This window comes from Lolium rigidum, chromosome 7 (genome assembly GCF_022539505.1).
Source record: "Lolium rigidum isolate FL_2022 chromosome 7, APGP_CSIRO_Lrig_0.1, whole genome shotgun sequence".
Classification (NCBI taxonomy): Eukaryota; Viridiplantae; Streptophyta; class Magnoliopsida; order Poales; family Poaceae; genus Lolium; species Lolium rigidum.
The window spans coordinates 119,557,740-119,583,845 of NC_061514.1; the positions used below are offsets into that span (position 1 = coordinate 119,557,740).

The 26,106-nt window shown below is 42.1% G+C and overlaps 1 protein-coding gene and 1 long non-coding RNA gene across 3 annotated transcripts; both read left to right on the forward strand.

The window, feature by feature from the left end:
* The first annotated feature begins 16,471 nt into the window (after positions 1-16,471).
* LOC124669285 lies at positions 16,472-20,550 on the forward strand. 2 transcript variants are annotated; one of them, XR_006992104.1, is made up of 4 exons: positions 16,472-19,020; positions 19,911-20,003; positions 20,128-20,263; positions 20,337-20,550. It is a non-coding gene; the product is annotated as an uncharacterized LOC124669285 (long non-coding RNA). The 2 variants fall into 2 exon arrangements; XR_006992103.1 differs by lacking the exon at positions 19,911-20,003.
* A 2,245-nt stretch (positions 20,551-22,795) lies between these two features.
* On the forward strand, positions 22,796-24,963 carry LOC124679521. The gene is made up of 5 exons (XM_047215258.1): positions 22,796-23,050; positions 23,220-23,291; positions 23,381-23,448; positions 23,553-23,746; positions 24,681-24,963. Exons 1-5 carry the CDS (start codon positions 22,869-22,871, stop codon positions 24,813-24,815), a joined length of 651 nt encoding a protein of 216 aa, XP_047071214.1. The 5' UTR covers positions 22,796-22,868; the 3' UTR covers positions 24,816-24,963.
* Positions 24,964-26,106: the final 1,143 nt, after the last annotated feature.

Consider the following 26,106-nt stretch of genomic DNA (forward strand, 5'->3'; position numbering starts at 1 on the left):
TCGAGTCACAAGATCTTTAACTATTGCAACAGCGAGGTTCAATTTTAATTTGTTCTTCGAGTTCTTTAGGTTTCTTTTCACTTTTATTAACCGCACTAGATACGACAGAGTACTCCTTCATTTTAGCAGGAAAAGGAGTTTTTTCAATATAAGCTTCGGGAATAACATTATCAACGGTTTCAATCACTACACATTTGTTTACGGATGAATCAACTTTATCTTTATACGGTTCATGATACTTATCAAAATTCTTCTTAGGCAGTTCATAATGAGAGGCAAAAGCTTTATAAAGATTTGCAACAACTTGGGAATCAAGACCATATGTAGCACTCATATTACGAAATTTATCGAGTATCCATAAAAGCTTCAATGCATTTATAATCATAAATTATACCCGATTCTCTATCTTTGTCGTTCTCCCATCCTTCGGTATTTTCTTGGATCCGATCAAGAAGGTCCCTTTTAAACTCTTCTTTGTTGCGTGTAAATGATCCAGAACAAGAAGTATCCAGCAAGGTCTTGTCTTGAAAAGAAAGTCTTGCATAGAAATTATCAATAATAACATTACCAGGAAGCTCATGAATGGGGCATTTGAGCATTAAAGACTTCAATCTCCCCCAAGCTTGGGCAATACTCTCTCCATCATGAGGCCAGAAATTATATATGCGGTTCCGATCTTTGTGAATTTCACTTGGAGGATAAAATCTGGAATAAAATAAAGGCACAATGTCCTCCCAATCAATAGAATCACCATTCTTCAGACAATTTATACCGGTGCGCCGCTTTACCGGACAGCGATATAGTGAATAGTTTCTTTCTAACTTCATTCATAGAAATACCTGCACATTTGAATAACCCGCATAATTCATGCAAAAACAATAAATGATCACCGGGATGAGCAGTTCCATCCCCTTCATAGCGGTTATCCATAACACGTTCAATAATTTTCATAGGTATTTTATATGGTACTACTTCCTTACCGGCGCTTCATCCACTACCGTTGCGGTAGTAGTAGATTTCCCAAATAGAAATTGAAGAGAAGATCTCTCCATAATGATTTATAGCAGCGAGGCGAAATAAAATCAGCACAAATAGTAAAGGTTTTCCTTACCAATTCCACTTACCAATAGCGCTTCACTCCCCGAGCAACGGCGCCGGGAAAATAGTCTTGATGACCCACAAGTATAGGGGGTGTATCGTAGTATCTTCGATAAGTAAGAATGTCGATCCCAACGAGGAGCAGAAGGTGTTGGCAGCGGTTTCGATGAAGGATTCACTCGTAAATGCTCACAAACAAGTATTCAAGGGGTTTTGATGTAAGCGATGAATAAAGTACGAGTAAGTAAAATGCGAGAGAAATAATTGCAGCGAGTGGCCCAATCCTTTTTAGCACAAAGGACAAGCCGGTTTGTTTACTTATAATGACCAAACGTTCCTGAGGACACACGGGGATTTTAATCTAGTACTTTCGCTTCATGTGGTTTAATAATCTTCATTGTTTTGATAAGTGTTGTGTGGGTGAACCTATGCTAATGCACCGCCCTTCCTAGGACTAATACATACTTGTGATTATACCCCTTGCAAGCATCCGCAACTACAAGAAAGTAATTAAGATAAATCTAACCACAGACCTTAAACTGCGAGATCCTGCGATCCCTCCCGCATCGATATACTAACGGGGCTCGGGTTTACGTCACTCCGGCAACCCCGCAATTAGCAACCGAATACAAGATGCACTCCCCTAGGCCCATAAATGGTGAAGTGTCGTGTAGTCGACGTTCACACGACACCACTAGAAGAATGACACCACAACTTAAATATCATAACATTGAATATTACTCAACCATAATTCACTACTAGCATTTAGACTTCACCCATGTCCTCAAGAACTAAACGAACTACTCACGAGACATCATATGGAATACAATCAGAGGTGATATGATGATGAATAACAATCTGAACATAAATCTCGGTTCAATGGTTTCACTCAATAGCATCTACAACAAGTATAGAATAACACCGGGAGAGTTTCCCCTATCAAACAATCAAGATTTAACCCGAATTGTTACAGCGGTGACGAGGTGCAGCGATGGTGATGGCGGTGTAGATGGTGGAGATGATGATGATGATGATGATGGAGATGATGTCCCGCTCGATGATGATGGCGATGGCGTCGATTTCCCCCTCCGGGAGGGAATTTCCCCGGCGGATTCCTGCCCGCCGGAGAGCTCTTTTCTCTACGGTCTTCTCCGCCCCGCGAGGCGGCTGTAACCCCTCGTGAGGTCCTCTATCCGGCTTAGGTTTTCGGGACGAAGGAGTACGCGAAGAAAAGGCGGCGAAAGGGGCTGTGGGGCCCCGGACCACAGGGTGGCGCGGCCAGGCCCTGGGCCGCGCCGCCCTAGGGTCTGGGCCCACAGTGGCTCCTCTCTGCTCCCCCTTCTGGCTCCCTCCGTCATCTGAAAAAATAGGAATTTACGTGAAATTCCCTTCCACAGTTGATCTTCCGAAATATTGCGTTCTGACGGTGCTTTTTCCAGCAGAATCCTGGCTCCGGTGCTTGATCCTCCAATGATGATGAAACATGCAAAATAGACGAAATAACATAAGTATTGTACCCCAATATGAAATATATCCATGAATAACAGCAAATTATGATACAAAATAGTGATGCAAATTGGACGTATCACAGGGCTTCGCCGCAAGCGTTGCGGGAGAAGAAGGAAGAGGAGGGAGTAGCTAGGGTTTGGGCGCAGGGTGGTGCTACGACTTGGGGAGCTAGGGCTGCGACTTGATGTGCCCTTGGGGTGCCCCTTGGCCTCTTTAAATAGGTGGCCAAGCCCTTTGGGTCGTCCAAAAATCTGCCCCCAAGTTTGACTGAGTTCCGATAGGTTTCCGGTTCTGAAAACCTAGTCCTACTAGGACTCTTTTGCTAATTCCGAAATTGCATTAAGGAAAGACTCTTTTTCCCTTAAGGCAACGTGGTTGCACCTATTATGGAACCCTTCGAACTTCCTTAGACATCTCAGGTCGTCCCAGACACTTCCGGAACCTTCCATAATATTCCGGACTATTACGGTCCTTCCAAAACCTTCTAGAAGCTCCGGTCAAAACACCGGACTTTTTCCGAACCCCGGAAAATGACTTCCCATATATGAATCTTATTCTCCGGACCATTCTGAACCTCCTCGTGATGTCTCGGATCCTATCCGAGACTCCAAACAAAACTTCGAACTCCATTCCAAATTCCATATCTACTTAAACGACATCAAACCTTAAGTGTGTCACCGTACGGTTCGTGAACTATGCAGACATGGTTGAGGCTTCTCTGCGACCAATAACCAATAGCGGGATCTGGAGATCCATAATGGCTCCCACATATTCAACGATGACTTAGTGATCGATTGAACCATTTACATACGATACCAATTCCCTTTGTCACGCGATATTTTAGTTGTCCGAGGTTTGATCATCAGTATCTCTATACCTTTTTCAACCTCGTCTCCAACAAGTACTATTTACTCGTACCGTGGTATGTCATCTCTTATGAACAATTCATATGCTTGCAAGCTAATCAGACGACATTCCACCGAGAGGGTCCAGAGTATATCTATCCATCATCGGGATGTACAATATCTCACTCTTGATCCATATGCCTCAACTCATACTTTCCGAATACTTAATCCCACCTTTATAACCACCCATTTAAGCAGTGGCGTTTGATGTAATCAAAGTACCCTTCCGGTATAAGTGATTTACATGATCTCATGGTCGAAGGACTAGGTAACTATGTATCGAAAGCTTATAGCAAACTGAACTTAATGACGTGATCTTATGCTACGCTTATTTGGGTGTATGTCCATTATATCATTCACCTAATGACATAACCTTGTTATTAATAACATCTAATGTTCATGATCACGAAACCTTGATCATCTATTAATCAACAAGCTAGTTATACAAGAGGCTTACTAGGGACTTCTTGTTGTTTACATAACACACATGTATCAATGTTTCGGTTAATACAATTATAGCATGTATGTAAACATTTATCATAAACACAAAGATAAATTATAATAACCATTTTATTATTGCCTCTTGGGCATATCTCCAACAGTCTCCCACTTGCACTAGAGTCAATAATCTAGTTTAAATTTGTAAAGATATAACACCTTGGCCTTCTGGTGTTTTATCATGTTTTGCTCACGGGAGAGGTTTTAGTCAACAGTTATGACACGCTCAGAAACGTATGTATTTTGCGATTCATTTGCGTCTCAACGCATCACTCATTTTCCAAATGAGTCGGCATTAAATATGTTTGGTCTTCTGGTGGAACCTTAATTCCGTGGTCTGAAATATGTCACTAATATTGTCACACACAATATAGCTTCAAAGTTCTGACACTATCGGAACTACACCAAGTTCTCAAAGAACTTTTCGAATTAAAATCCTTAGTCATTGTCAAAACAATGACATACTCTGCCTCCATTTGTAGAATCCGTCACAATATTTAGAACTCTTCTAAATCTAGCATTGAGCTACCTTTTAAACAACACTTAGCCTAATTGAGATTTGAAATTCATTTTTATATGTCACCAAACTAATATCGGTGCAACACCTTACAGCGATTTGTTTGTCATTACCCCATATAAAACTATATATATATCCTTGGTTCTTCTAAAGTACCCAAGGATATTCTTACTGTCTTCCAATGATCATCATATGAATCATCCTGGTACATGCTCACAACACTTTAGAGCATAGGATATCCGATTGTGTACATATTAATCGTGATCTAAAATCACTCATGTGTTTTTTACTCATTGAGTGTCATATACACTCAAGTCTTGTTAAACCTTCACATGAAAAGAATACCTTCTTAATATTTCTATATTGAACAACTTCAATATCCATTCTATGTACTTTGACTTAAACTTATTATGTGTTTCAATCTATCTTCATATATCTTGACACTAAATATGTTTCAGTCCATATTCTTTCATTGAAGTTAATTCTCAATGAAACCTTTTATTCACATCAAGTATATAATTACATCATTTATAATCAACGATATGTCATCTACATAAAGTATTATAAATATGTCTCAACGCTCCCACTTAATTTCTTGCAAATGCAAGCATCTTCATCGTTTCTGATGAAATCAGAAATTCTTTGACTATTTCATCCGGTGAAGATTCCAACTCCGCGATACTCACTTCATCCAATTGAAGTTCGTATACCTATCTAGTTTTTCACGGACTAGCAAAACTCTTGGTTGTATCTTGTATACACCTTTAATACACACTTCTGTTAAGTAATATATTTTGTCATCCTACTAGCATGTCTCATAAAAGAAATATGTAGCGATTACTAGAATAATCCACATAGACTATAAGCATCGCTACGGAAGATCTAATCTTATCGTCGTCAACTCTTTGAACTTTGTCGTAAACAACTTTTTGACAAGTCGAGCTTCTTCAATGATATTTCATCCAAGTCCATCAATTTCATAGATTCATTTACTTTCAAAAAGTATTCACCTATCTTGGATTTCATGGCGCATAGCCATTTTAACGGAGTCAGGGCCCATCATAACTTCTTTGTATGTAGTTGGTTTATCATTGTTCAAAATCAATCCTTTGTCCACAAATCATTTATTTGATCACAAAGTAAACCAAACCTACAAGGTTCAATAGGTACTTCGATCTCCATGGCTAAAACACTTTGTAGTCATGGGAGCCATGATCATCGTGGCCGCTTCCGGAACCATTTCGATGCTTTGCGCTACTCTGATCATTATGCTCAGGTTCATAAACCTTATCAAGTTCCATTGTCCTCCCACTCAAATACTTCGCTAGAAAACAATTTCTTGGAAATAAGCAAGTAACATTAACAAACACTTTTGTCTTTTACTTCATAGTGGAAAGAATTCCCAATCAATTCTCTGGGATAACCAGCAAAGACATTCATCCGATTTTGGTTGTAAACTTATTTACATATGCTATGCATACCAAAATTTAAGAAAGGACTATTAGGGTTTATACCCATGCCATAACTCGTATGGTGTCATTTTAACGGATCATGATGATGCTCTATTCAGTGTAAAAGCGGTAGTCTCTAAAGCATAACCCATAAAAAATATAATGGCGTTATTTTATCTCATCTAACAAGGTTTGGATACGTCTCTCGGATACTCCATCATCATTATGATACTCCAAGAAACGTGAGTTGTAGAACAATTTCATAACTCTTTTTTTATGTTCGCAAAAACTCGTAATTCAAATATTTCCACCATGCTCCAATCATAGATATTTGACTTTTCTATTACGATGATTTCCACTTCATGCTGAAATTTATTTGAATCCATTCAAATGTTTCAAACTTCTTCCTTATCAAATATATCTACATATATATACTCAATTCATTGTTGGAAGTTTTCATAAAGTAGAAGAATCTCCCGCACACAACTATGCCCAGTGAACCATATACATCATCATGTATGTTTCCACTAAGTTAGTTGTCCATTCAACTCTTGGCCTATGAACAGTATTATAATCATTCTCTTTAGAAAAGATTTGCAAGTGTCAAACGATTCAAAAATAAAATGACTCCAAAAATCCATCTGCATGGAGTTTCTTCATGCGTTCCTTTCTAACATGACCTAAATGGCGGTTCCACAAATAAGTGGAATTCAAATCATTTGCCTTATGACATTTTAGCGTCCGTGTTATGTATGTGTGTTTCACCATTAAGATTTATAATAACTTATCCATCGTACATGGAGTAATGTCATAATTTGAACAACTCATTGTTTTCATTTGACCAGAGCAAAATAACAATTATTAAGTTCTTTATTATAAATTCTAAGGGCTAGGTAGAATGTCAACGACAAACATAATAACACTTTATTATGTTCCAAACGTGAATTATTACCATATTCCTTATCAGTCACTTAGGCCATCGTATTCTTGTATTGTGTTGTTTTGTATGCCACTTCATACCAACCAATATGGTACAGATACCCAAGAATTTCATTGTGTGACCAAACTAGGAATACATTCATAACATGTATATCATTTATATACACTTGAGCTAGACTTTCTAGTCTTTTCTTTCTTTCTGCCAATAATCTTTTGTAGTTTCTCTTTTAGCTTTCCTCATTATTCAGAAAAACACTTCAACATCAATAACTTTTAGGTTTCTCGGTCAAATACCAATAACCTTGAGGTTCTTACTTTGAAGTTGATCATCATATGACAAGTGTTCCGGATTTCACTATTAGTAACCTTTTAATGTGATGAACAATTTCACTCATAATTTTATCCATCAAATCATGACGACTTTACGAGACCATGTCTGTACATGCTAGGCTCGTAAAGTTTAACCTTAGTATTTGCATGTGCAAATCTGACTTGCACCCGTTGTATGCACACGTAGAATCTATAACACCCGATCATCACGTGATGCTTCGAAACGACGAGTCTTAGCAACGGTGTATACTAAGGACGATCATTTCATGGATATGCGAATATCGTTAGTGCCCCAATAGTTGGAGGATTGGGACGTCTGGCGTCTTCAACCTTCATACATTTCCATAAAACTTATGAGTTTATGTAGTCTCACCAAATTATATTCTATCACCTTGCAATAAGGTCTTAGATATCACATATATCTCATACCTCGCTTATTTCTGGAAACAAAATTTCTAGCTCCTTACTTTTCAAACGAATTTGAACTTCAAGTTTCATGGAGACAAGATGATTTTAGGTACTAATTGAAACCATTGTTCTTTGAATCAACAATGTGAGGTTTACTAAAAGTTTGCAATGGGACTTAATCATTTCTTGATTCAATAACAATACGGTACCAGTCTGTGAAGTTACTTGTCAGACTTAACAGTATTTCTATCTCAATTACAAGACTAGCGCATGGTAGAAAAAGGATGCCAATTCTACAAATTTAATTCAAAATACTATTCAGACTATGTTCATGATAATTAGTTCAAGTTTTAATCTAATTACTAATGAACTCCCACTTAATACAACATCCCTCATAGTTGTTAAGTGGCACACGATCCACATCCACTACACCAAAACCGATCATCACGTGAGATGATTTAGCTTCAATAGTGAACATCAACATGTTGATCATATCATCCATATGACTCGTGTTCAACCTTTCGGTTTCCGTTGTCCCGAGGCCATGTCTGTACATGCTAGGCTCGTCAAGCAAACCCAAGTATTTCCGCGTGTGCAACATGGTTTACACCCGTTGTATGTGAACGTAGAATCTATCACATCCGATCATCACGAGATGCTTCAAAACGACGAGCTGTAGCAACGGTGCATACGAGGGGAGAACACTTTATTATCTTGATATTAATGTGAGGGATCATCTTATAATGCTACCGTCGCGATCTAAGCAAAATAAGATGCATAAAGGATTAACATCACATGCAATTCATATGTGATATGATATGGCCCTTTAGTATTTGTGCCTTTGATCTTCATCTCCAAAGCACGGACATGATCTCCATCATCAACGGGCATGATCTCCATGATCGTCGGCGTAGCGTCAAGGTCCATGGCGCCGTCTTCATGGTTGTTCACCGTGTGTAGCAACTATTACAACTACTTTGAAATAATACTGCAACATGAAATATAAAGACAACCATAAGGCTCCTTCCGGTTGCCACAATACAATAATGATCATCTCATACATATTCATCATCACATCATGGCCATATCACTTCACCAAACCCTGCAAAAACAAGTTAGACGCCTCTAATTTGGTTTGCATATTTTACGTGGTTTAGGGTTTTCGAGTAGGATCCAATCTACCTACGAACATGAACCACAACGGTGATACTAGTGTTGTCAATAGAAAGAGTAAATTGAATCTTCACTATGGTGGGAGAGACAGACACCCACAAAGCCACTTATGCAATATAAGTTGCATGTCGAGCGTAGAGCAAATCTCATGAACGCGGTCATGTAAAGTTAGCCCGAGCCGCTTCATCCCACCATGCTGCAAGATGCAAAGTACAAGAACTAAAGACAATAAAGCATCAACGCCCACAAAACAGTTGTGTTCTACTCGTGCAACCAATCTATGCATAGACATGGCTCTGATACCACTGATGGGATTCGTAGCATAGAAAACAAAAAAATTCCTACCGCAAGAACGAATAACAAGCCAAGATCCAATCTAGAAGATGGTAGCAACGAGAAGATCATGAGACTAACCCTCGAAGATTTCCAAAGCCTGACGAGATTAGATCTCGTGGTGGATGTAGTCGATCACTTGCCACTTGCAAAAGCGCGTAGAAGATCTTGACGGTGCCACAATCGGGCAGCACCTCCGTACTCGGTCACACGTTCGGTGTTGATGACGACGTCCTTCTCCCCGTTCCATCGGGCAGCGAAAGTAGTAGATCCTCCTCGGAATCCCGCCATCACGACGGCATGGTGACGGTGGTGGTGGAGATCTCCGGCAGGTCTTCGCCGCAAGCGCTGCGGGAGAAGAAGGAAGAGAAGGGAGTAGCTAGGGTTTGGGCGCAGGATGGTGCTGCGACTTGGGGAGCTAGGGCTGCGACTTGATGTGCCCTTGGGGTGCCCCTTGGCCTCTTTAAATATGTGGCCAAGCCCCTTGGGTCGTCCAAAAATCTGCCCCCAAGTTTGACTGAGTTCCGATAGGTTTTCGGTTCTAAAAACCTAGTCCTACTCGGACTCTTTTGCCAATTCGGAAATTGCATTAAGGAAAGACTCCTTTTCCCTTAAGGCAATGTGGTTGCACCTATTATGGAACCCTCCGGACTTCCTTAGACATCTCGGGTCGTCCCGGACACTTCCGGAACCTTCCATAATATTCCGGACTATTCCGGTCCTTCCAAAACCTTCTAGAAGCTCCGGTCAAAACACCGGACTTTTTCCGAACCCCGGAAAATGACTTCCCATATATGAATCTTATTCTCCGGACCATTCCGAACCTCCTCGTGATGTCTCGGATCCCATCCGAGACTCCAAACAAAACTTCGAACTCCATTCCAAATTCCATATCTACTTAAACGACATCAAACCTTAAGTGTGTCACCCTACGGTTCGTGAACTATGCAGACATGGTTGAGACTTCTCTCCGACCAATAACCAATAGCGGGATCTGGAGATCCATAATAGCTCCCACATATTCAACGATGATTTAGTGATCGACTGAACCATTTACATACGATACCGATTCCCTTTGTCACGCGATATTTTACTTGTCGGTTTGATCATCGGTATCTCCATACCTTGTTCAACCTCGTCTCCAACAAGTACTCTTTACTCGTACCGTGGTATGTCATCTCTTATGAACCATTCATATGCTTGCAAGCTAATCAGACGACATTCCACCGAGAGGGTCCAGAGTATATCTATCCGTCATCGGGATGGACAATATCCCACTCTTGATCCATATGCCTCAACTCATACTTTTCGAATACTTAATCCCACCTTTATAACCACCCATTTACGCAGTGACGTTTGATGTAATCAAAGTACCCTTCCGGTATAAGTGATTTACATGATCTCATGGTCGAAGGACTAGGTAACTATGTATCGAAAGCTTATAGCAAACTGAACTTAATGACGTGATCTTATGCTACGCTTATTTGGGTGTATGTCCATTATATCATTCACCTAATGACATAACCTTGTTATTAATAACATCTAATGTTCATGATCACGAAACCTTGATCATCTATTAATCAACAAGCTAGTTATACAAGAGGCTTACTAGGGACTCCTTGTTGTTTACATAACACACATGTATCCATGTTTCGGTTAATACAATTATAGCATGGTATGTAAACATTTATCATAAACACAAAGATATATTATAATAACCATTTTATTATTGCCTCTTGGGCATATCTCCAACATAACCCACGTGCCAACCGGTGCCCGCGCCTGCGCCAACGCTGCCGCTGAGCTCCAGCGCCAATGGCAGTGCCAATCTAGCCATGACCGTGGGAGCCATGGTCAATAAGGATTAGGCAGCAATGGCTCAAACTCTAGATAGCTAGGGTTTATTTTATTTATATGTATGTTCTTTTACTTTATTTTACATATATAAATTAAGTTTTTAATCTATCAAATATTATTAAAAAATATGCCTGCCCGCAAGATACATCTCGATCCAAACGGATCAAAGAAAAATGTTGTCTCATTTTCACCCGCGGACCAACTCAAACGGACCGAAATGAACATATTTTCTGTTCGAAATAGATACACTAGTACCTTTTGGTCTAGAAACCTGCTCAGCCTCAATGAGCGAGGCCGGGGAACCCGCCGGCGCGTGTTCGGTGTGGTCACTGGTCAGGGCAAGGGACTCAATGCACATCAGCACATGCACATGCACATGCAAGTCGATCTCACGCTTCCTGTCTGATCTCTCTGGCCTCTCGCTGTTTGGATCATGGCCTTATTCCCGGATCCGCCTTCAGGTCAAGCTTAACAGGCGTAGGACAGCCTGGGATCTGGTGATCGGCACAAAGAGCCAGCGGCTAGTGTTGCTAATGCTATACGCTAGCAAGGAGCAATTGTGTCTAATTCAGATAAGAGATTTCGATTAGATATTCGTCGTCTTTTTGACAATCCATATTTCCATAGTACGATGCCCATGACCATGAAATGTTGATGGCAGCATTATCCTGTCTGGCAGGGCCGTGGCCTCACCGAGGCCTGAAGTGAAATGACTGAAATGCTCATATTCCTGAGAACATGCTCATATATACTGATATGATGCAATACACAATGTCAAGTTATCTTCAGATAATAATCAAGCGATACCATGCAGATTTACAGGTTCTATTCCTTAAAAACTAGAGATGGAACCATAACAAACTGCAATATGCCTTGTAGCTTTGCTTTTACCTTTGCAGCTTGGCTACGTGCTTGTACTTCCCTGTCTTCTGACGGTTTTTTCTTGTAGTAGTAGTATACAAAGACACATGTTTTGGCGTGTGGTATATGAAAAGAAACTGCAATATGCACCACATTGTCTCAGATTGTTATCCTTTTCTGATGCTACGTAGTTCAATTTGCAAAAAATCTAGAAACATATATATCTTGCACAGAGGGTAGCATAAAAATTAAGAAAACTAGCAAACTTAGGACATGGTAATACAAAGAAACAGCGACTATGTACACAGCGTCTCCGACTGGACAAACATCAAAACATGAATCAACGATTATGCACACAATACTAGAGCATTCTCCAGAACGGTAGTACTCTGCACAACAGGTCTCGCGGTCAACGATATGAATCACTCGATAAAATGTTGAATCACTGCTTGAATCCGGCTGTTCGCCACTGCTGAATGTGAAACTGGTCTGAGCTGCTCACGCTCTAAAATCAGCCGGCCTAGCTAGCTTGTTGATTAACTACACGAGTAGAAACAATTTGCATAAGGTAAAATATGCACAAAGCAGACATAAGAGCATCTCCAGCCGCGTCCCCCCAAAGCGTCCCCCAAACCGCGCCGGATTGAGCGTTTGGGGGACGTGTTTTGTTCGTGCCGCGTTTGGGGGACGTCGCTCCCCAGCCGCGTCCCCAAACGCCGCCCCCAAACATTTAAAATAATTTTTCTTGGCATTTTTATTTCAATTTTCACAAACTAATACATAATTGGGAACGTGGTTTACACGAAGACATAGTTTGGAACATGGTTTTCCACAAACTAATACATAGTTTGAACCATGGTGGACACAAATATAAAATATTGCAAAAAAAACTAAACCTAACTAGGCCGTGCATCGAAGGTTTCCTGTGTTCGCTGCTAAGAAACAACACTCGAGGGCACACCCAGTCACCTAAACTGGAAAATCCAGCGGGAGGATGGTGCCCTTGTTGGTTCTACCGATGAGGCGAACAGGCAGAAACCTCCGTGCATGTATTCGCTGCGAAGAAACAACACTCGGTCGTCCTCCTCGTCGGTGCTTGTCGTCGTGGGAGTCCCTGTCGGCGTGGTAGTCCCGGAGGCAGCGCCTGTCGTCGAAGACCTTGACGCTCATGTCCCTGTTGCCGAAGTAGGAGAACACGAGGATGAAGCCGGCTTCGAGGCTGTGGTGGCGCGCGAACTTCTCCCAGCCGATGTTGAGGTACATCTTGCTGCGCGCGTCGTAGATCGCGTCGACGATCCACCGGCACAAGCCGCACGAATGCTCCCGCAGATGCATCTTGCGCGGGCGTACGCCGCCGGCGTACTCGGCGAAGGAGTCCGGCAGCCTCTGGATGCCGCGCGGGTCGCCCTTGAGGACGTGGACGAACTCGAACAGGACGTCCGGCTCCGCGTCCATCTCCGACGAAGACGACGGCGTGGGAGGCGATGGCGAGCGTTCAGCTATGCCGCGGCCACTACCACGACCACGACCACGGCCGCGGCCGCGAGGTCGGCCTCCGCCTCTACCAGACATAGCGTCGAGTCTTGTTGAGAGATGGTGGCGGCTAGGGTTTGGGAGAGAGGCGCTAGGGTTTGTGTGTGAGAGGGACGATGAGAGGCGCCCCTTTTTATAGGCCGGAGGGAGGCGGAGGAGCGGTGGCGCTCATTCACGCCGGCACGCAGAGCTAGGCGCGACGGGACGCGTCGCTGCGCCCTCTGCGGGAACAGCACCGTCGCTGCGCGCCAATAACTTCCGTCACGAGGTAGGCGACGGTTAGGTTTAAATTAATTGTGCCGCTGACGGGTCGGCCCCGCCACTCTCCGCCTCGCTTTTCGTTGTGTCCGGCGTCCCCGGTGCGTCCCCTGTGGGACGGGGACGGGCTCGGGGCTCCGGACACCGTATAGGGGCGCGCCGGACAAAAATGGGCTTTGGGGGACGCGGCTGGAACGTTTTTTTTGTCCGCGCGCCCCAAATCCCTTTGGGGGACGCTTTGGGGGACGCGACTGGAGATGCTCTAACACCTCAATATACAGGAATGAAAGTACAAAAGAGTCTAAATTAGACCGGGGGCAGCCGGGCAGGGGTGCTACTCAATCCAATGAAGTACAAAAGGACGGCGGTTGCTTTGGGGAAAATATTATTGAAGTCAGTCGGTGATGTCGGATGCCAAGTTTCACGTTCTTCCTCTCCAATTTTCTTTTTTTTTACGAAATGGGGGAAATATCGCCCCAGTTTCTGCATCTAAAGGATGCACACGGCTTTTTTTATTAGATTATTCACAACATCTTACAAGAGCAATACAAAAGATCAAACTTGAAGCCACCTCGCTAAACCTACAGAGGGATGAAGGGGGTGACAATTCACCAACTCACATCAACCAAAAACCAAATGCCTTCACAGGCCGCCCAATAGCAGATGAGAAGCACATCCAGTCAAGCAGACTCCTAGCATACGCCAACGCCTACGCCATAGAAGTTGCTACCGCCGTCTTCCTCAACTCCATCTTCAAAAGAGATCATCGCATTGACCATGCCAGGCCTGCCATTGATGCCGCCACGGCGCCAGACGAATCCACCATCCTGCGCGAGTCCATCACACTGCATCCGTCCCGAGACACCACTGCACCATGCCGCGGCGACTCGACGACGTCGACATAGCGAAAGCACACCGCTCCACCTCAGCACCACCGACATCCGTTGTCTGCTCCAAAAATGATGCCCCCAACAGAGAGAACGGCGTTGCGCGCCGCCATCGTCCGATCCAGGAGACCCGGGTCTAGGATTTCCCCCGGAGCAGCCCAGGCGAAGAACGCAGGCTGCAGAGACAATGCCTTCAACAAGGTAACGATGAAGCACGCCGCCATCATCCGCCATGACCGAAGTCCGGGCCGGCTTTCACCGGCAGCTGCGCCTCACCATCGGGAGCTAGGCGACAGATCGCGAGATCCGGCACGGCTAGCCACACAACTAGCCGATCTCCTCCGGCGGAAGAGAAGACCGCCACCGCCATGCCTAGAGTAGAAACTCCAGGCGCCCTCGTGAAGAGGAAGGGACACAAATGAAGCCCGCACGCCGCTGCCCGCAGGAGCCCGCCCATCCCCTCCGCCCGATCCCCACGGGGACCGGATCAGATTGAAAGGAGGCGCCTCTGCATCTTGCGGTCCCCGGATCCGCCGTGGCCGCTGTCCCTTCGCTGCACCAACGCCGCGGGAGAGGACAATGAGCGCCGTCGTCGCCGCAACTCGGCGCCAGGAGGATGGCCGCCGCCGCCACCACACGGACCAGGCTTTGCCTGGCGGCGCTCCCGGCAGCGGCGGCGGAGAGGAGCGCCGGGGGGAGGGCTGGAGTGGGAGGGCGGAGGTGGGCGCCCCGGCGGCGGCGCAGCGCCGCCGCGCGGGGACGGGTTAGGGTTGGGGGTCGGGAGGAGCTATCCCTTCATTTTCTAGATACAGAACGGTATTGACAGTATCTAGAAAAAGTTGTGCCTTCTCCGATTTTTTATAGCCACGTCTATATAGATTTAGTCCATTCCCATAAACCTCCTCTCTGTTATTCCTTTTTAAGGCCCAAGCTGATACCAAACTAAAGGCAAAATGAAAAAAAAATCGAGGAAGGAAATGGAAGTAGGATTTGGCCCATTCTATGAAGTGAAGGCGGAGGAAAATAGTATTCGGTCCACTTGGAGAGAATGTAGACCCGCCAAGGGGTTGAAGGACTTGCAGTCATGCACTAGGTTCTCGCCCCACTAGAAGATGCATTTGTTTCTTGAACCACACCAAAATATGTGTCATTCATTTTACAATAGAAAGGATACATCAAGAATACGCCAAACACTATAACACGGTATAGATTTCGGGGCACTTGCCTAGGGGCACATTTTAGATATGCCCTAAAATGTTCTAATTCGGGGCACATTTTTCTAAGTGCCCTAATAGCATATACATATGAGGGCACATGTCCAAAGTGTCCTAAAAGATATACCTATAAGGGCATATATCTAAGTGCCCTAATAGCTATATACCTATAGGGGCACATATTTAAAGTGCCCTAATAGCTATATACCTTTAAGGGCACATATTCAAAGTGCCCTAATAGCTATATACCTATAAGGGCACATATCCAAAGTGCCCTAATAGCTATATACCTATAAGGGCACATATTCAATATGCCCTAATAGTTATATAGTTATGATGACATATATCCAATGTGTCTTAAAATAAAAATAAAAAAGCATAATAAACTATGTCCAAAATTTATTCTTTTAAAATTATTTTCAAAAAAATGGACAAAATAGTCTATTGGGCTGTGGTCCAATGGTCCAGCCAGACTTGGTCTACTGGTTCGGCCCATTAGGCCGCCCAACCTAGTTTGAGGTAAAAAAGGAAAACAGATGGAATATTCTCCTTCTCTTGTCATCTCTCTCCATCACCGCACACACGCACCCAACCTGTCTCTGCTCGCCGCCGCCGTGTCACCGTCTGCCCCGGCCGCTCCCGGCCCTCTCCAGCGTCGCCGTTGATCCATCTCCAAATCCATGGCGCCGCTCACGATGGAGATGTCATGTCGCGCCCCCGCCTCCAACCAACCGCTGCGGTCCCGCTACCAACAGCCGCGGCCCCGCCTCCAACCAGCCGTCGCGGCCCCGCCTCCAACCAACAGCCGCGGCCCCGCCTCCGACCCCGTGAGGCAGCCCTGTCCGGCCATCCCCTCCGTGGTACCGCCGCATCTGCCTCCGCTTAGGGCGATACCTGGGGTTGCTGCCTCCGCGCCCTTGATGCGCGCCCTGCATCAACCCTAGCTCTGCATCGGCTCGGGACGCCGGCGCGGCTGCTCCTCTGACGCCGTCCACCTACCACGCCGCCACTCGCCTCTACCGCACCGCCACGGCTCCTCCACTGGTTTCGCAGGCACGCGTTGTGCCGCCCCCGATGTGCGCCTCATGCTGACCCTGCTCCGCCTCTTCGCGTGCCTGCACGACCACGAGTGTGGGGATCACAATTGCGCCGCCGATTGGTCGTCTACAACCATCTTGACATCTCCAAGGTTTCCTCCCAATCCCTATGTGAGCAGCGCCTCGAGACTTCCAGGGTATGTCCTTATGTGATTTTGGCACGAGTCGAGTTCCACTTAGAGACGTCGACAACAAGACTTAGATTGCAATCTAGTAGTTCAGTAAAAGTTGGTAGTGCCTGGCTGAACTGAAGATGTGACTAGATAGTGGCTAGAAATTTCTAGGTGGCACCCACAATACATGCTTACACTGTGATGCTTACTCTCATCAAGTTTCCAAGTGCAGATTGGCTTGAACAATGCTAGGTGTTGTTCATTCGGTGTATCTGTTGCTATGATAACCTGACGGCTGGGTTGTGCCGGACTGACTAGAATCTTCTAGGTGGCATTCACGGTACATGCTACACCGTGATGCTTAAGCCTTGTCAGGTAGTGATCTAGTGACACATAACGAATTCACAAATGGGTGGGCTTATAAAAGATATCAATTATTTCTGATGATATAGCCCCAACAATTGTGTGTTGTCATATGGGTGGACTACAAATGGGTGGACTTATAAAAAAGACATCCTAGTGGCTGAGAACTTAACTCTGAACTCTGAAGGCCCTGATTTTGTGCTTCTCTGATGTGATGAAACGGTATGCATATGCGGTCCTTGTATATAAATATCTGGCTTTGAATTATCATGGTTTCTAGCTACTGATTCAAAATACAAATGTTGAGAGTGTGGGGGCATAGATTTGCAGCGACTGTTGTCGAAGTTCAAAATCTATACATTTCTTATGCTTTTGCTTTGGACACTTGCCATTATGGATAGTTTGGGTAAATAACCTTTTCATTTTCCATATTAGTCAGCTGGATTGTATCACTGGACAATTCGTACACTTCCAGTGATTAGCTGCAACTAGCACTGTTTTTCTCGTTACACTTGCAAATGTAATGTGAATATTAAGTGAGTCTTGATTTTTGAAATTTGATCCACCCATGTTAAGGTGGAAGCTTCTATTTCTTTATTGCCGCGTTTCATCATCTTGGCTTGCTTATGGCGACATTAACACTTTTCGTAGATCTGTGTGCATACTTTGCTATTCTAATTCCTGCGGGCTATGTATGGCAGGTTGGCATTTACTAGTTCCGAGTGCATCGATTGTAAGATCTAGCAACTTACTGTGGTTTATTTGGTCCATCTGCAACAATCTCGCTTTCTTTTATGTTATTGTATTTAAGATTCTGTGCTCTAATCATAGAGATACTAGTGTTCAATGTGGTATTTCCCAGGTTATTTTTCTGGTTGTTTATTTCACCAATGTATTAATATGTAGCTTTGTACGGAGAGCTGAATAATTCAAGTTTGAGATTCACTTATTTGACAATAAATATTAATTTTGAATATATGCTAATACTTTTTTGGGGAGTTTCTAGGTTTGCCACGTAATAATAATTCTCCAAGAGGCTTCCGGTTCAACACACATACCTTGAAGAACTTTAGACTGTTGCAATCCTCAAAGCATGCCCTCGCGCCATTTGCGAGGTCACTAGTAGCACCAACAACACCACCCAAAGCTGCTCCTGCTGGCACTACAACCTAGCCTACCAACAGGGCTTCAACCAGATCCCCTCCAGCATGTCGTTAAGATATTCTATGTTCTTTTACCGCAGACTGCCATCATAGATACTAAAAGAACTTTGATGGACCACATTTTGTGCAAAATTTTAGTTTTGATTAATCTGGTTCTGTTGGTAGATACCGCAGTCCAAGACTCATTCCATTTTACAATCCTCTGTTATATCATAGTTCACTGTAAGTTCTGCTACAGTCCAAGAACTAGTTCTTTTTCCAAATTGGAAAATGTGCCCTTTAAAAATGGCATCCAATTCAAACATGGCCTTGCCCTTTTCAAGAATAAAAACATGTATTCAAATTACTGTTTTGTCATGTTGGTTCAATCACACCTGTTTGCTGTTTTTCTTTTGAGCATGCATACCAATCAAGGGCACTCCTCCTTACGATTTTGGGTGGTGTTCACAAGATAACAAATGAAGGGATAAAGCTTAGTGGCGACCCAAGTTGTGCAAAGTCTCAATTCTCGAAGTAAGCTTTCTTCTACTGTATTATCATTGCCACATTTCTTATGTTTCCTTATTCTATGATGAACCAATTAAAAATACATTATTAAACACTTGAGCACCTAATTTAAGGCATAATAGTTATAGTTATGCTAAATAATAGTAATAGTTATGCTAAATAAGGCCTGACCTTACTTTTGACCCACCATCCCAATGTTCATAGACTTTTATGTTGTTCCTAAATAAATGATTTAGCCTATTTGCTAAGTCATAATAAGCGCCGGCTAGCTCACTGTGCTGTCGTACCTCCTAGATATGCCGGCTAGTTCTGCTTTTCTATAAACAAAAAATGAAATTATGCTATTTATAGTTAATCACTATTATTGCTCTACCATTATGTTCTAACTTCTGACTAAATTTATGAATGTGGGAAGCACGTGCTTGTCATCTTCACTGATATCTGCTTGTATGGTTCTACTCATGCATCTATTTGTCTTAGTTATGATACTCTGTAAGATGTGCAAGCCAGTATGAGGTACATTTTTTTTGTAGTGTTCATTTCCTGTTATATGCTTCTTCCATATGCCTTCTTGTATGGTTCTACACGTGCATGTGTTTGTCTTAGTTATGATACTCTTGGTGCTTTCTCGCCATTCAATCTATGTGAGATCAGTGCATCTTTCTGCATGATTTACGCTTTGAGTAGATTAAACATTTCATTATATGACTTGCCATTTAATCTACAGAAAGCGAGTTTTCTCAAGCAACAGTACAATAAGTGCCATTTTTGTGTTCCTTTATTTGAACCTAGACTCAGGAAGTTTATCCAGCAATGATCTGTTAAACATAAGGTTTGTAGCTTGTTTACTTCCTGTAGACTAATTGTCGAGACAATAACAAAAGCCACTACTGTAGGAGCCCATGCTGCTGGTTATGAAAAGCAAGTCGTTGGGCCTACATAGCCATCCTGTTAATGAATGCTCTATTGCTCCATTTCAAAAAGAAACTGTAAGATGAATATGAGAACTGCTTTATTTACAATCATACTTGTAAAGAGAGTAGTTAAGATAAACCCTTGCCAATGTTAATTCTCGTTAGCACATGATTGAGAGTTGTAATATTTCCTCCATAGGATAACCAAGATGCTCAGGATTAGCAATTGGCAAATCGAGCAGATGGACATGTCGTCACTTTGGGTGATGAAGCTCTATAAAGCAGAATATGAAGCTCTATAAACCAGGGGCGTCTTCCTCATCCTACGCAACTAGGTAGAAAAATTAGTTTTGTACTATTTTTTGCTTACATTATGATTTCCAGGTTTTGACTTGTTATCGGTTTCAGCTTTTCATTATCAGAATGATTGAAGATTTGGGATGGTCATGCTAGGGAATCAAAGTACTCCTAAACAGAATATTTGAACTGTGTGTCATTACTATTTGAATCTTCTACAGCAAGTAATCCCGGGAATTTGTTTTATTATTCATTTGCACTATTGTATGTCTTCGATGCGGGCCACTGACTTTTGAAATGATATATGTGTACTGAGGTTGTGTGAGCTACAGATTATGTGTATTGTGATTGTTGTAAACTGAATTTTGGATGTGTAAACTGAATTTTGGATGTGCCCTAATAGCTTTTCGGGGCACATTTTGGATGTGCCCTTGAAACTTTTAGGGGCACATTTTGGATGTGCCCTTAAAATTTTTGGTGCATATTTTGATGTGCCTTCTAACCTTTTTGGGGCACATTTTAGATGTGCCCTCTAAACTTTTCGGGGCACATTTTGGATGTGCCCTCTAAACTTTTTGGGGCACATTTTGGATGTGCCCTCAAAACTTTTCAGGGCATATTTAGGATGTGCCCTCAAAACTTTTTAAGGCATGTCTAAAATGTGCCCTAAAAGGTATACCTATGAGGGCACATTTTTGAAGTGCCCTTAATACTTTCCGAGTAGAAAGTAAATTCGGCACATTTTTATGTGCCCTTAAAAGTTTTGGGGGCACATTTTTTACATTTGAGGGCACTAAAAAGTGCCACCAAATCCCTACCGTGATGTAGTGAAATGCAAAAGGAAAAGCAAAGCAAATAAAAAGTGCATAATAACCCTACAAGAAAGACTAAGTAAGGCTTAGAGCCTAACTATCAAATGAGAGCGCACCAAGATGTCAAGTACAATACTAAAAGCAAGGCAGCAAAAACCAAAGAAGTACATAACACTACAAGAAAGAATCAAAAAGCCCTAGAACCCGCACTATAAAAGAAAGACCAATATGTGTTGCCAAGATGATGCTAAGTATAAAACCGAAAACAAAGTAGTGAAAAAATGTGTCAGCTACAAAGCTAAAAAGGATTAACCAAAAGAACAAAAGAATATAACATTTAAATAAAGGCCACATCCCGGCATCTGGAGGCCTCACATGTATTGAAAATCAAGCTGCCGTTGACATGTAAGTATTTTTCTTAGAGATATTAGAACTGTCATTTCTTTTTATTCAGTGGTACGCATACTTGTTTTCTGCAACGTTTAACAACTTTCTAGACTAAATTCATTAAGCAACATGTGCCCTAATTCCCTTTATTTGAATTGGACATGATCTGGCGAACGCGAAGGTGCCGGCGATACCCCAAATCCAAGCGCCAGCGGTAAGGTTATTCCTAGTAGTGTGGTATACTCCATATGCGCTTTATTTTTTTGGGTTTCTATTGTGTAACATGTGTCTCATTTCCATTTCCATTTCCATTCCTCTGTACTGAACATGTGTCTCATTTCCATTCCCTTCGAGTGGACATTTCTAGTACTGCGAAGGGGGGGGGGGGGGGGGATCTACAACGTCTAGTTAATTACTCCCTCCATTTCATTCTATAGTGCTTATAGTTTTTTGGCACGGAAATTAGCACAAGAGTGTTCTTTACACAAGACCCCCTAGATTAACGATTTGGGATCAGAGTAAAATGAGAGAAATCGGTAACTTTCTAAATTAACATAACAAATCCCACAAATCTGTCTGGTTGACTCTCCATATATGTGCAGCCAGGTTGTATTAAGGAAATAAAAACATTGCTTCCTAAATCTAACGAATCGTTGGGGTCATGCATTAGGAATCTCAATTAATTGTTTCCTTTTTGTATGGATTTTTTTCACACATGTAGAGGGGGTAATTGAAAAAGAGCCAAACTACAACCTTATATTCTGAAACAAATGTCAAAAATCTATAGGCATTATAGAAAGGAACGGAGGGAGTACCTACTAAGCTTGAAGTGTTGCCCACTTAGCTGGTTTTTCTTTAAGTATGTCCAAATTTTTATTGTACTGCACATTCCACTTCCACATCCCTCTTTTTTATTTCTAGTTTACATACTTACTCAACCTTTTTTACTTATGTCTTGCCTTTTTTCTTAAGATTTAAGTTTTCACCTCTCGTGGTTCTGCATACAAGAACAGTCACATCGAGACGTGTCATATTAAAATACCAGACACAACCACCACGATTTTTCTCGAGTCAGCTGTATACTATTCACCGAAAAGTTCAGTTGTTTACTACGCTTAGAAGTACTAGACTGACAAGTTATGTCACGTTTTTGTTCAATCTTACTTCACAGTCAACCTCCCGTGCAACCCAGCCTAGGAGATGCTTCAAAGAAACCAAGTTGGTGCATGGCTTCATATACAAAAGCAGTTTGTTGATATCTTAATGTGATGTGTACCGATTGTCACTTTCTCATTTTATAAGGTTAGCGCAGATTGATAAGATTGAAGTTGAGCAGAACTCCGCACAAGAAAGCAACACAAGGAGGTGGCCACAAGTTAAGCAAGAAACTCATAAAAGGGTAGCTTCGAAGTAGAAGAAACCTGACTTCCTTAAGATCTCACTCATGGCGATCCTCATATCTTCCATTGCTTCCAAGGCCTTGGCGCTATACACTCCAGAGGTTTCTCGGCATCGACGGAGCACAGTTCTGTCTTCATCAGCTCATCGCCGGCAAATCTTTACCGGCTTATCCATGAAGTCTTGGGGCATCAACGGCAATGTCCCGCCAACAAGAGGAGCAACGCAGTAAGTGTATACGCCTATCTTGTTTCCCTCTCTAAGCTTCTTGTTCTTAGGATGTAGTGATTAGCTTGTTTCTTGTAATATTCATGATAGCATGTGTGATAACATCAACATACTTTAATTGTACGCTACTGCACAAGATTGTTCCATAAATTCCACCTATTTTGTTCAGAATCCCTGCAGCTGTCCCAGGCCCCGAAAAACTGCTAAGAGGAAACCTCCCAATATCCAACATGCCTCATTGGTGAGTGCAGAAATGCTACGGTTGCGCGCATTTCTTGTCCGCGTATTTCTGAATACGTTTCATCGATTTAATTTCCTTCTCACATTCAGGGCTACGTTGGTCGTTGGTGCCGTCTTAGTTGCAATTCCTATTTACAGAAAGATAAGAGCACTGGAAGGTAAATCGAGATCAGAAGTCCACCACTTGTATTGTATGTATGATATCGATCTTATCGTGTATTTTGATCTCATCTTCTCTCCGTGGATGTAAATCACATTGTAGGTAAGGTGGAGAAGACGGCAGAGGTAGCAATCGAGGTGATCGACACGGTAGCTGAAGCTGCCGAGAAAGTCGCCGGCGAAGTGTCCGAAGCGTTTCCCGACAATGAAAAGCTCAAGGAGGCGGCATCCAGGATCAAGACCATCGCAGATGCGATCGAGGAGGATGCCCAGAAAGCCGAGGCCCTGATCCATAAGGTTAGGTTTATTGCCTAGTTTATTACTTTCCGTTTTGGCTTTCTGTGAATCCAAGGTACCTCAGCGTTTGGATTACGGCAGCTGCTTTTCTTAGATGATTACGGCAACTGCTGATGTTACTGTAAATTGCTTAACACCTGCTCATGGCGCAGCCGTGCAAGTTACCTGTTCTCCCATGCTACTCCGCTAGTTGGAGATACGTGTTGACTTGTTAAGTACTGCTGCTACATGTGCAGGATAAGTAAGTGTCAAAAGAAATAAAACCGCCAAAAAGGAGCAAAAGAAAGTTGCGTCAAGATCAATATAGTATTAGAAGGTTCTTCTGGAATTTCTGACGGTCAACAGTTTAAAAAAAATGACAATCTACAGAGAGAGAATTACTAGCATTCAAAACATAAAACCAAATTTATCAATAAAATTACTTTTAGAATGCGTATTGTTTTGGTTTTGTTAATTCATATACTCCTCATTTGAGGATTTCTTAGTTCTCTTCTATAATATTATGATATACGCCATCCACTTCTAGGGTGTATTCTAAATAAAGAACTTCTTAGTTCTGAATCAACGCACAGAAAGTCAATACCCGATGTTGAGAATCTTGCAATATTTATTTACCTTTTACTTTGAGAACAAACACTATTTTTTGGCGCTAGATAATCAATTGGTATAGCATTGTGAACATTTCATTTCATATATACATATGTTATTTTATGAAACCGACTAAGATGTAGGCTAGCCCTTTTATGTGAGACAACTTGTTTGCACAAAAATAATTGTATGAAGACACTTAGTAATAGTTATTCAAAAGTCCGTGCCAATGTTTCATATAGACTATAAGTACTAATTTCGATCAGAAGTACTAGTGCTTAGTAAAGGTATGTCATTATATGAAGACACTTTTTGTCATCTATAACTTTTCGTTGATTTCTCGCAGGTTGACGAGATAGTGAAAGAGGTCGAATCCGTAGTGGATCCTATCATCGACAGGCTCGGGAATGAGGGACCGGGGGATCATACAGAAATAACCCAAGGGGAAGATACAAACGACATGGCGAAGAAAAGCAATTAACAGAGTTACTAAGGGCAAATGCAGATGTCATTTTGTCTTTATCTCATTTTCTGTTTGTGGACCTGCGTTTGTATAGTTTCTGTGTATCAGAAAAAGGTAAATAAAATTACTCTGAACTGTCCGAGCAAACAATAGTTTCCTTCAGACAAATTTAATTAAAGTACTGCCACAATGGAAGTGGTTTAGATGAAGCAAAACCCGTTTGAAATTCATAGAGTGAAAGTTATGATCTTGCGAAGGAAGGTTAATTAAGAGGGAGGTGACCTTAAGGCTAGCTCTCGTACTTCTACCTTGTTTCTCCGAAAGATAAGCTGAAATGGCAAGCAAATAAGCATTAAAGAATGTCAATAATAATACTCCCATGGGATGCATGTTCAGAAATGCCAGAAGTTAAACGCAAAAACATTATTGGTTGTGTTAGAGAGCACTCTCTCGATTTTGCAACGAGAAAACGTGGTCTATCTTCAAACGAATGCATTTTAATCTTCTTTAGGATGAGGAAATAATATAGGGAGTGGTATAATTAAATACGTAACATTTTAAAACCGTCGTTTGGTATCCATTTTTTAGGCCTGGAATCCTGGAATTCATTTTGGAATTCCATAGGTGAGTTGTTTGGTTGTCATAGAATTGTGCTGTCATTTCATTTAGGAATTCCAGCAAAATGACTCCATGGGTAAATATGATTCCAAGCTGAGACATGTCATTTGCAATTCTCTATGGAAGCTTCTACACCTTCAATATTGAATTCTGCTGTCATTTGCAATTCCTGTGGCAACCAGACAAGTGTATATTTCTAAAATTACAATGTAAATGAAATAAATACATGTATTCATTTTAAAATGCTACAAATAAAATGAAAGCCTGGCTTCCAAACGATTTCTAAGTTCCATCCAAGTACAAACACTTATTAGGGTGGATCAAGAAGGAATACTCCCTCCTTTCCAAATAGGATGCCTATAGTTTTAGTCAAAGTCAAAAAAAAAAGTTTGAGCAAACTATATCAAAAAAAAATCAACATCTACAGTTTTAAATGCACATAATATGAAAATATATTTCTTGATTGTTCTAAAAATATTAATTTAGGATTATAAATGTTGATACTTTTTTTCTATATAGTTTGTCAAACCTTGAGAAATTTGACTTAATCCAAATTTTATAGGCATCCTATTCTAGGATATAGGGGGTATGACTTGATGCATTTGTCATAAACATGGTATGTGGTTGACAGAATGTCCGGAATAGAGTTCCGCAACATCGAAATAGTTTTGATGAAGAATCAGAGTCATTT

Bases quoted from the DNA above. Each gene is read 5' to 3' on its own strand.
- LOC124679521 (XM_047215258.1), top strand. From the start codon at position 22,869: ATGGCGATCCTCATATCTTCCATTGCTTCCAAGGCCTTGGCGCTATAC. The intron at 23,051-23,219 runs GTAAGTGTATAC...TATTTTGTTCAG, and splicing joins CCAACAAGAGGAGCAACGCA to AATCCCTGCAGCTGTCCCAG. The intron at 23,292-23,380 runs GTGAGTGCAGAA...TCTCACATTCAG, and splicing joins ATATCCAACATGCCTCATTG to GGCTACGTTGGTCGTTGGTG.